We start from the raw sequence: 9,798 nt of genomic DNA, 5'->3' as shown, positions 1-9,798 counted from the left end.
TTGTAACATGTTACTTTATTTATAAACTATTACATGCAAATATTTTTACTCAACTTAAAAGACTGATAATTATGTAGTGAAAAAGTAAAGAGGCTTTAAATGCTTTTATTTTTAAGTACATAATTCTAATATTTTAACGTTTGCCTTTAGGAATCTACGAATTTTCTTATTTTTATAATCACATAATTACTTTATCTATTCTTAAGAGCACTTCTTTTACATGGTTAATTATAAGAATTATAATTCACACTATAATCCCAAAAAAAGAAGTAGTTTAACAAATTTAATAATACTACTTTAACGGAATGTCTTACTAATAAAGCAAATGTGCGCCTAAATAATTGTTTTAAGTTTTTGTCTGTAATTTGATATATAAAGAATTCGAAGTCACATCAAAACACTAAAAGTTGTGTATGACTATTTTCTAATTAATTAAAAAAAAGTATAAAAAGTCTTAATACTAATTCGAAAATCATTTAGTAAAAAATACAAGTAATGTAAGAGAGACAATATAGACGTAAATCCAGTCTTATAAGGTAATAAAGCTAAGCGTAAGCAAGTAAATGGAAAAAACTTATTACATAATGTCATCTATCCTATTTTGTGCTATCATTGGCAACTCACCGACTTTAAAATCAATATTTTGAATGTTCTTTTTGTATCAGTCTTCTACTTTAAAATTCTCACTAACTGTTCTAGAAAAGCCAATAACAAATAACAAGAAATGAATTAGATTCCTTCTAATCGAATAAAAATTCGATTTTTTAAATTAACTATTCAATAAATGAAAAACTGTTTTCCAAAGCTACAAGAGGACTAAAATAATTCAAATAATTTGTTTCTTGCTTCGTTTTTTTTCCTAAATTTTGAGATGGTTCACGATGTAAATATATGTGTTGTTAAAATTCTGGACAAAAACGTAATTTTTGGTGGCCAAGAAGTTTTTGATAGTGTCTTTTTCGATGTCGCTAATGAGTAGGTGGACCCCAATAACTTCGATTTTAACTCGACTAAATGGAATCGTTTGCAAAACTTGTAGCTCAGTTCCGCCAGATTCCAAACTTAGATAATCAATGTTGGTAACGTTTACCGCAAGCAGTAAGGAGTAAAGGGGAAAACATTTGACTCTTGTATTGAACCAGTCTGGGTCGTCTATCAGGCTATTTGCGTGGATGCTGTTAATTTTCACACCGTCTCGCTCTTCCTGGTGGAATGTTACCTTGAAAAAGAGATGTCTGAATGGCAGTTATTTTGAAATCTTAATAATATTTACTTCTTTTGGATACGGCGTTGAACTTAAGCAAGCATGAATAGCTTGGGAACGACCCCTGTTATGTCTCCTTAACTTAAAATAGTGCCTGGGGTCAGGCTGAACAAGAAGTCCCCTCCAACCCAATTCCTTTTCTAAATATTCTGTTTTTGAACTTTTGTCATCCCCATAAGCTCCTGCTTCCACAAAAAATCCTTCTTTCTAAAACAGCCACACATTTGCATATGGAAGCTTCTGCTTTCAACTTGTTTAATTAAAAACAAGAATGGTTTCTTACCTTATTATTTAAAAGCTTTAAAACAAACGCTGTATCAGAGGGTGGTTGTGGTCCAGTTGACTCTAAAGGCCTGTGGTGTGGTTCAACAGCAGGAACAAGTTGAACTTCTCTTATGTAAGTCACTAACTGTGGATTGTCTTGTGCAACCTCCAAAAGCTCATAATCTTGACTCATGTTAACACGAAACTGATGATGGCGCATTGCTAAAGGCAAGACAATGCCAATAAGTGTCTTTTATAGCAAATAATAAATGAAACAAATAATAACCTGTGTTGTCCATATATATAAGAAGTATTGTCATGACAGTAGCAAATGCCATAAAAAAGGCAGCTATGGGTAAAAGTTTTTTGAGTGAACCTGGAGATGAAATAATGTGGCCAACTTTAGCAGGGCTTGCAGACATATTTTGCGTAGAAGTCGGTGGTGGGCCTGGTGTGGAAGATACTGAGGGTACAGAGTTAGACCCCTGTTGGGCCATTGATGACACTTTAGTATCAGATTTAACAGTGGAAGATACCTAAAGAAATAGTGAAATAAACAATTACTTTCGCCATTCTACATGACTGTATACATCATTATAATTAATTCTCAATTGATACATGCACTTATTGGCTGTTGGGAAAATATTCCAAGATGTAGGTAAGCAGTAAATAAGCCAAAAATATATGTTTTTACTACTCACCATACGGATAACCTTCACGTTTAACGTATAATATTATTGAAATAATGTAAACACTTAAAGCAAACTATATACACATTGCCTTGATTAAAAATCAAGACATACAGGCTTTATCAACTCCATTTTACTGGCACAACACAAATATTTTCCACTTGCTTACACTTGGCCAGGTGCATTAGCTGACATTTATTGAATAATGCATTGTATATTGTATGTACAGGTAGTAACAAAAATTGTTTTAGATACTAGGCATATATTTATGACCAGATGATTTTCTCTGCAATAAAAACAACTATTTTTTTATCCTAAATTTAATCATGCTTAGAGGAGGAAATATTGCTCGAAAATGTTTTCTTAATGAAATAAATACTCATGGGTAAGGCTCTGCTGCGCTAAATTATTACAGATGGATGCTTTGGCTAAACGGATAACAGTCCAACGAGTCCATCTTCGGGAACACTAAAAAGAAAACGTACTTGACATTTTGAACGTATTGTTATTTTTTAAAAGAAAACATCTTAACTAAGTATCCNGTATAAGACCTAATTTGGTGAATTGAATTTCCATAGCAGCCTTTCCCAATGCTGTCTGCAATTAAAACGTTTAGTTAGCAGAAGAAAATAAAATTCATTAGTGATAAATACTTTTTAATGGACCCATTTGAAATAATAATAATACTAATTTACCTGTACAACGTTTGTTCTATCTAAACAATCAATACAATTGACTCGAAACACACCAACTTGGGAACAAATATGCCCCTGACTGTCCCTCCAACAATAGCCCATATCCCTTAGAATGTCAGTGACAGCATTAACAAGAATTGACACGTTTTCAAAATGCATCCCACGACTGCAAAAAGCAAGTTATTTAAAAAAGCCATTCAAATGTTTCTGTAATTTTTACGAACCAATATTCGTGAAAATCAAAAGTACAGTATACAAGTTCAGGGCAATTAAGCTGAAGAACGTGATTCGTGTAGGCTTCCCACACTATTCGCTCTTTTCCTGTTTGTTCAATAAGGTTTATTATGCAAACAGGTCCATATTTGGCAATTTCTTTAGCAAAATGTTTTGCAAATGCAACCTGATTTTCTTCTTCCCCTAAAAATAAAGAACTCTATTATACACAAATTTTACGTGGCAATTTCATTTCTTTTTATCTAATTATCATTTACCTTTATCAATTCTAGGCGGTGGCCTGTATTTAAACCCTGGCTGAGACCAATAAATTGGAACAGAGCCTCTAACTTGAACAAAAGACACTTCATGCTGCTGAAAGGTGACGATCTGTTCAGTTTCCACATAATTAGCACATTCTCCATTTTCATCCACTCCTCTTCTTTTATATCTAAATACAAAAACGAATTAATCAATTCAACTAAAACTTTATTACTATATTAAATACCTTATTAGAACAAAAAGGCAGAAAAAAGTAAGGTATACCTTGTTCCTGCTCTGTAACGACTTCTCCTTGAAATAAGTGTCAAAGTAAATATTTCATAATTTAATTGAGCTCCATCACTATGGACCAGAACTTTGCAATTTTCAATCTGAACAAAACCCTGTATTATTGGTAGAATCCAAGGATCACCGAAAGGATTCTGAAAACATACATATATCTACTAATTAAATATTAATTTTAAACTTGATACCTTAAAAATCCTTTTCTGATAATTGTGCTTACATTTAAATCAATGAGATCACGTAGCATGTACTTGTTCCAGAAAAATTTGTCATCTGCAATTTTCCAAAGTGCTGATGTTTTCAGATCAGTATCTTTTTCAATGCAACATAATCTTTGCAATGAGTTTGTAATATCACAGGTTTCACAGAAATAAAATGAATCAGTATCACAAAAAATTTTATAAAACTCGTCAATAATTCTTTTCTCAAATTTTTCTCTGTCTTTAGGATCCTTTTTTTTTGGTGTGCCAGTTGCAATTGCTGCAGCTTGTTGTGTTGTATTTTTTATGCTATTTCCAGCACTTTTAAGTGTTCCCCATGTTTTAGAAAACGTGGGATTTTTTTGAATGTCAAAGAAATTACTTCCTTCATATAAAAATAGATGATTAGTAAAACAGCAACTCAAAATAGTACTTTGGTTATTAATTACCTTTAAAGATGAAATTAAACACTAAGTAGATACATATTGCTTTCAAATGAAGAAGTTAGTCTATGGCCAAACAAAGATTGTGGTCAATAAAATACTTTTGTAACGTTAACTTTGTGTTTAATTTCGTTTTTAATATAGAGTTCAAAGAATTGATTCAGTATTTAATTACCTTTATTTTTTTCATTTGTATCGGACAAATGTTTGGAACACTTATCCAGTCCTAAGTCTGGATCATCTAAATTCGATTCCAAGAATACCACTGACTTTATTTTGAATAAGGTATGGGTCCCATGGATTTTTCCAACAGGTGTGCATTTTTTAATCAATAACAATCTTGGATAAAATACTGCAGGATGATATACCTTTCCAATTATTCCATAACATACACCTAAACACACTGGATCATCGGCATTTGTAAGTTCCCATCCTTTTAATAACATAAGTAAAATATAAGAAAACTATAAACCATGTTATAAACAAATCATGACATCTATTTGGGTTGCACATATAAGTTATATTACTTTACCTGCTTTTGGAATTAATGCACTTGTCTGTCGATCCCACCACAATGAATGTTCACCCTTCACAAATATATAAAAATCATCTGTTTTAAACAATTCCATTTCTTTGATAAATAAAAAACACCAATTATTGATCTGTGTATTACGAATTATTTTTCAAAATGTCACTTCACTTACCCTTTGTGTATCTATTATCTATGATGTCACTTTGACGTTTCTTATCAATTACGCCATAGATATTAAATAACTGAAGTAAGGTAGCTAGCTTCAGAATGGAATATATTTTTGCTATTTCTCCAATAGAGTGCGCTAGTTGAACTACGCCTTCGTTTTGTTTATGAGCTGTCATCTGTAATTTATAATTCCTTTAAAAAGCTCATTATCAATAATTATTAGTGCTCACTGTGCATTGTACAGTAATATTTATTGCTTTTAATTATTTTTGATAAAAGTGGTGTTAATTAACAATCTTCTGAACTGAGTAATTGTTATTTTTTAAGTCAATTATCCATCCATTCGTTTCTTCATGATCTGTCATATGTTTTCACAATGAAATAATTGTTAAAAAATTACATCAAGTTTTCTTTATAAAAGTGAGAGTGTGAAAGTAGCGAACAACGTTAGTTATTAACATGCCCTGAAGTTTACTCAGCACTAATTAATTGCTGAATGCATGCTTAACTGATAAGAAATTCAAGTGGTTCAGTTACAATGCATCGAAGAAGACCACACCACAGTAACTTTACATATGTTAGTTCATGTGTAAAATATTTAATATTTGTGCTAAACTTCATATTTTGGGTAAGCCTTACTTTTCACAAAATCAAGTTTATTGTTAAAAAGTACACTTTCAGTTATTTGGAGGATTACTAATTGGAATAGGATTGTATGCATTTGTAGATAAATGGCAGTTAACAGGTTGGGTAAAACTTGAAACTGTGTATGATGTAATTTTGAATATATCATTAGTCATGGTGATAATGGGTGGTGTTGTGTTTATAGTAAGTTTTGCAGGATGTGTAGGTGCACTACGAGAAAACACATGCCTTCTAAAATTTGTAAGTATGTATTTTGTCTTAAAATACATAATATTAACTTGGAATTTGAATAATTTCAGTATTCACTTTGTCTGTTAATATTCTTCCTGTTGGAAATGGCTGTTGCAATTATTGGCTTTGTCTTTCCCCACCAAATGCATTCCATGTTAGAAGAAAATTTCACTGACAAAATAATTCAACAGTACAGAGATGATCCTGATTTACAAAACTTTATAGATTTTGCTCAACAAAAGGTATTCTTTTTTGAAAATTCAATATTATTGTATCTACTTTTTAATTATTATTTTAGTTTCGATGCTGTGGACTTAGTTCTGAAGGCTATGTAGATTGGTCAAAAAATGAATATTTTAATTGCACTTCTCCTAGTGTGGAAAGATGTGGAGTTCCATTCTCATGCTGTATTAATGCTACTTCATTAAGTTCTGGTCTTATAAATATAATGTGTGGATATGGTGTACAGACTTTATCGGTAAGAAAGTATAAAAGAATATCTAATACAAGTAAATAATATTTTTCATTTATAAAGAAAAGAAAACGTGCAATGTTGCGCTGTAAAAATTAAACATTAAAAAACTCATGAAAATAATTTGATCAATCCATACTAGTGATATTTAATTTATGCTTATGATATGTTCTTAATCCTAATTATATAGAAAGTCAATTAAAACATAAGTTATTCTGAAACCTTGAAACTACTTGAAGATATTAATCTGCATATTAGAAAGTGCATTTATATTCCTTGGGTGGAATTCATTGTGGTGTTTCTTTTAAGGTTGCTGAAGCAAGCAAGAAAGTGTGGACATCAGGATGTATCGAAATAGTTAGGGTTTGGGCAGAAAGGAATCTCTATTTCATTGCAGGAATTGCCCTAGGGGTTGCTCTTTCGCAACTTTTTGTTATTTATTTAGCAAAGACTTTAGAGGGGCAGATCGATTTACAAAAGTCAAGGTGGGCTAGTTGAAATATTTTGTATACGCCCCTTGGGTCTAGGGTCTGTTTGTAATTACTTAAATGACATTCTGTAACCACAGTTTTTCATGTTTGCATGTTTTGTTTTTCCCCTTTTTGAAATTAACGTTTCGACTAAAATTCCATTTATTTCACAATCTCTGATTTGCTTTTATCTCTTTGTCATTGTTCTGCCTTTAGTCTTTAATATATGTGGCCACATTTTTTAAGACTGTTATTAAATCAGTTTTTAAATTTTGGTCTTAAACTGTTACACTTCGGTGACCTATCTAACTGCTAGGTATTGAAAAAAGAAATTTAAGCAAGCCCAAGTAAATTAAATAAGAATCGTTGTAATTACTTCTGAAGTGGCAAGGATTAGGAAATTATAAGTCATTTTAGAGCAAAAACAGGCGTTTAAGTGAATTTGAAAGACTGCAATAAATAATTTACTGGACTATGTTTTCAAGTCCAATAATTCTGGACAAGTGCTTTTTATTCGTAAAAAAAAACCCAAAATATTTTGTGGTAACCAAATAATATTATTGTAGGTAGATATTAAGTACCTAGTGACTGAATAATGGATTAGTATAAAATCAAAAGTCTCATAAATTATAGATTTTTATACGGAACTTGAGTGTTGTTAGGATTTAAAAGCTTATATATAAACGTAACGTGTTTTATAATATACTCTTCAATTTATTAACATCTGCATTTTTAACTTAATAGCGTTTTTGGACCGTGTATTTAATTATTGTTTTTTAGTTGAGGCTTTATGTTTTTTTGTGCTTATGTAGTGTTTTTTCCATGTTATTTTTACGTTTATTTTATTAAAAAATGTTTGTTATAAAAGTTTTCAAGTGGCTAAAAGGTATTAAAAAAACTGCTCATAAAAGCAACCTATACAAGGTTTGAAAACGTCCACTCTTATGCGAACGTGCCAAAAATAATTAATCAACATTTACAATCGTCCATTTAACAATAAATTAATAATTTTACTCTGCTTGGGTGAGTGTTTGTCAATTAATGGCTTTTATGTACTATTTGATCATTGTTTTTTAATCACCCTCTTAAATTTTGTCGTCAATTTCTTTTTTGCAGATACTACAAAAATAGGGAAATTGAGGAACGTTTGTATTACTTTTAGGTAAAATGATTAAGAAATTATCTACAATATTCTCAAATGAATGATTTGAAATTATATTTATCTATTGAGAACATACTTAAAGAGCTCAAATGATGTTTTGTGTATAAAGTTGCTTAAAAAAGGTGTTATTTTAAGCATCTTAGTAGCTACTTGTATATGGAATTTTTTTTCATAGTCATTCAAAACGAAAATTAAGCTACTCATCTTTTTAACTCTTAGGTATATTACTTTTATATGTGGGTTGTATGTATCTCATTTAATTTAATANTGGAAGATACTGAGGGTACAGAGTTAGACCCCTGTTGGGCCATTGATGACACTTTAGTATCAGATTTAACAGTGGAAGATACCTAAAGAAATAGTGAAATAAACAATTACTTTTGCCATTCTACATGACTGTATACATCATTATAATTAATTCTCAATTGATGGTATTGTTAATATCATAGACATATATTAAACGTCGATGGTTAATATTGTCGGCCATTATAGTTTTTAATTATTGCTGTTGTCGGCCATTATAATTTTGCATTACAGTATATTTTATGGATATTGTATTATATATCAATGATCGTTCCAAGGTCAAGTAAAACGTCAAGCACATCTTAACCTCAATCTATCCAGTGAAATTGTATTCCACGTAAGCAATCCTTTATATTAATTAATTGAAAATGAACGGCTGTTTGATGGTATTTATTTGAAAATTGTAATTACGCCTTGTTTAATATTCTTTATGTTTTTAGGAACCAACTTTATATACAGTGAAAGGTATAGCTATACTCGACAATGATGGTAACAGAATTTTTGCAAAGTACTACGATAAAAATGCATTTCCTACTGCTACAGAACAAAGAACCTTTGAAAAAAATCTTTTTAATAAAACACACAGAGCCAACGCAGAAATAATTATGTTGGATGGCTTAACTTGTGTATATAGGAGCAATGTGGACCTGTTCTTTTATGTGATGGGTTCTTCACATGAAAACGAAGTTAGTGTGTTACTTATTTCGTGTTATTAAGATGTTTATCTAAAAGTTACAAATTTTAGCTGATTTTGATGAGTGTGTTGAATTGCTTGTATGACTCTATTAGTCAGATATTAAGAAAAAATGTAGAAAAGAGAGCTGTTATGGAATCACTTGATATTGTTATACTAGCAATGGACGAAATATGTGATAATGGGTATGTTGTATAGGTTTTCAAGTATTAAGATAATATATTAAGGGTAGTTATTATTTTTTAGGATCATACTTGATGCAGATTCAAGTTCAATTGTTTCTAGAGTGGCTTTACGTACAGATGACATTCCATTAGGGGAACAAACAGTAGCACAGGTAATTGATACTGTTCATTCGTTATTTTGGTGAAAAACTTTATTTTATTATTTTTGCACATTTTATTTTCTGTCCATTTGTATTTTTATATTAATAAAATTTAATGAGTATTTCATTAAAATATTTTACTACTGATTACTGTTAGTACGCTTTACTTTTCCAGGTACTACAATCTGCCAAAGAACAATTAAAGTGGTCTCTATTAAAGTAAGTTTAATTGACTTATTTTACTTTACTGTAAAAGAAACTTATCAAGGGGTAAGATAATTATTTAGGCCACTTGTATTTTGCTTCTTTCAAAAATTAAAGTTTATTTGTAACATGTTACTTTATTTATAAACTATTACATGCAAATATTTTTACTCAACTTAAAAGACTGATAATTATGTAGTGAAAAAGTAAAGAGGCTTTAAATGCTTTTATTTTTAAGTACATAATTCTAATATTTT

The 9,798-nt window shown here is 30.3% G+C and overlaps 4 protein-coding genes across 5 annotated transcripts; 2 read left to right on the top strand and 2 right to left on the bottom strand.

The window, feature by feature from the left end:
* Nucleotides 1-89: 89 nt before the first annotated feature.
* LOC108739960 (protein Star) lies at nt 90-2,480 on the bottom strand. The gene is made up of 5 exons (XM_018474092.2): nt 2,230-2,480; nt 1,815-2,064; nt 1,548-1,750; nt 1,274-1,471; nt 90-1,219 (listed from the first exon to the last, which is right to left on the bottom strand). Exons 1-5 carry the CDS (start codon nt 2,230-2,232, stop codon nt 860-862), a joined length of 1,014 nt encoding a protein of 337 aa, XP_018329594.1. The 5' UTR covers nt 2,233-2,480; the 3' UTR covers nt 90-859.
* Nucleotides 2,481-2,748: 268 nt separating this feature from the next.
* On the bottom strand, nt 2,749-3,716 carry LOC112905719 (phosphatidylinositide phosphatase SAC2-like; the record flags this gene model as incomplete). Its single annotated transcript, XM_025978729.1, has 5 exons — nt 2,749-2,814; nt 2,913-3,078; nt 3,137-3,329; nt 3,404-3,576; nt 3,634-3,716. Coding segments are annotated over 5 exons (681 nt in total), but the record flags the coding sequence as incomplete, so codon positions are not given.
* Nucleotides 3,717-5,178: 1,462 nt separating this feature from the next.
* LOC108739981 (tetraspanin-33) lies at nt 5,179-8,276 on the top strand. 2 transcript variants are annotated; one of them, XM_018474122.2, is made up of 6 exons: nt 5,179-5,663; nt 5,717-5,920; nt 5,980-6,153; nt 6,210-6,389; nt 6,693-6,868; nt 7,970-8,276. In XM_018474122.2, the coding sequence occupies exons 1-6, from the start codon at nt 5,574-5,576 to the stop codon at nt 8,013-8,015; spliced, it is 870 nt and encodes a 289-aa protein (XP_018329624.1). In that variant the 5' UTR covers nt 5,179-5,573; the 3' UTR covers nt 8,016-8,276. The 2 variants fall into 2 exon arrangements, with proteins under 2 accessions (XP_018329624.1, XP_025834418.1); XM_025978633.1 differs by lacking the exon at nt 7,970-8,276 and having other exon boundaries at nt 5,180-5,663; nt 6,693-7,574.
* A 317-nt stretch (nt 8,277-8,593) lies between these two features.
* LOC108739937 (coatomer subunit zeta-1) lies at nt 8,594-9,671 on the top strand. Its single transcript, XM_018474064.2, has 5 exons — nt 8,594-8,704; nt 8,759-9,004; nt 9,064-9,197; nt 9,259-9,349; nt 9,513-9,671. Exons 1-5 carry the CDS (start codon nt 8,687-8,689, stop codon nt 9,558-9,560), a joined length of 537 nt encoding a protein of 178 aa, XP_018329566.1. The 5' UTR covers nt 8,594-8,686; the 3' UTR covers nt 9,561-9,671.
* Nucleotides 9,672-9,798: the final 127 nt, after the last annotated feature.

The sequence above is a fragment of the Agrilus planipennis genome, unplaced genomic scaffold (assembly GCF_000699045.2).
Source record: "Agrilus planipennis isolate EAB-ADULT unplaced genomic scaffold, Apla_2.0 scaffold7, whole genome shotgun sequence".
Lineage (NCBI taxonomy): Eukaryota > Metazoa > Arthropoda > Insecta > Coleoptera > Buprestidae > Agrilus > Agrilus planipennis.
This window is presented reverse-complemented; position numbering and strand designations above follow the sequence as displayed.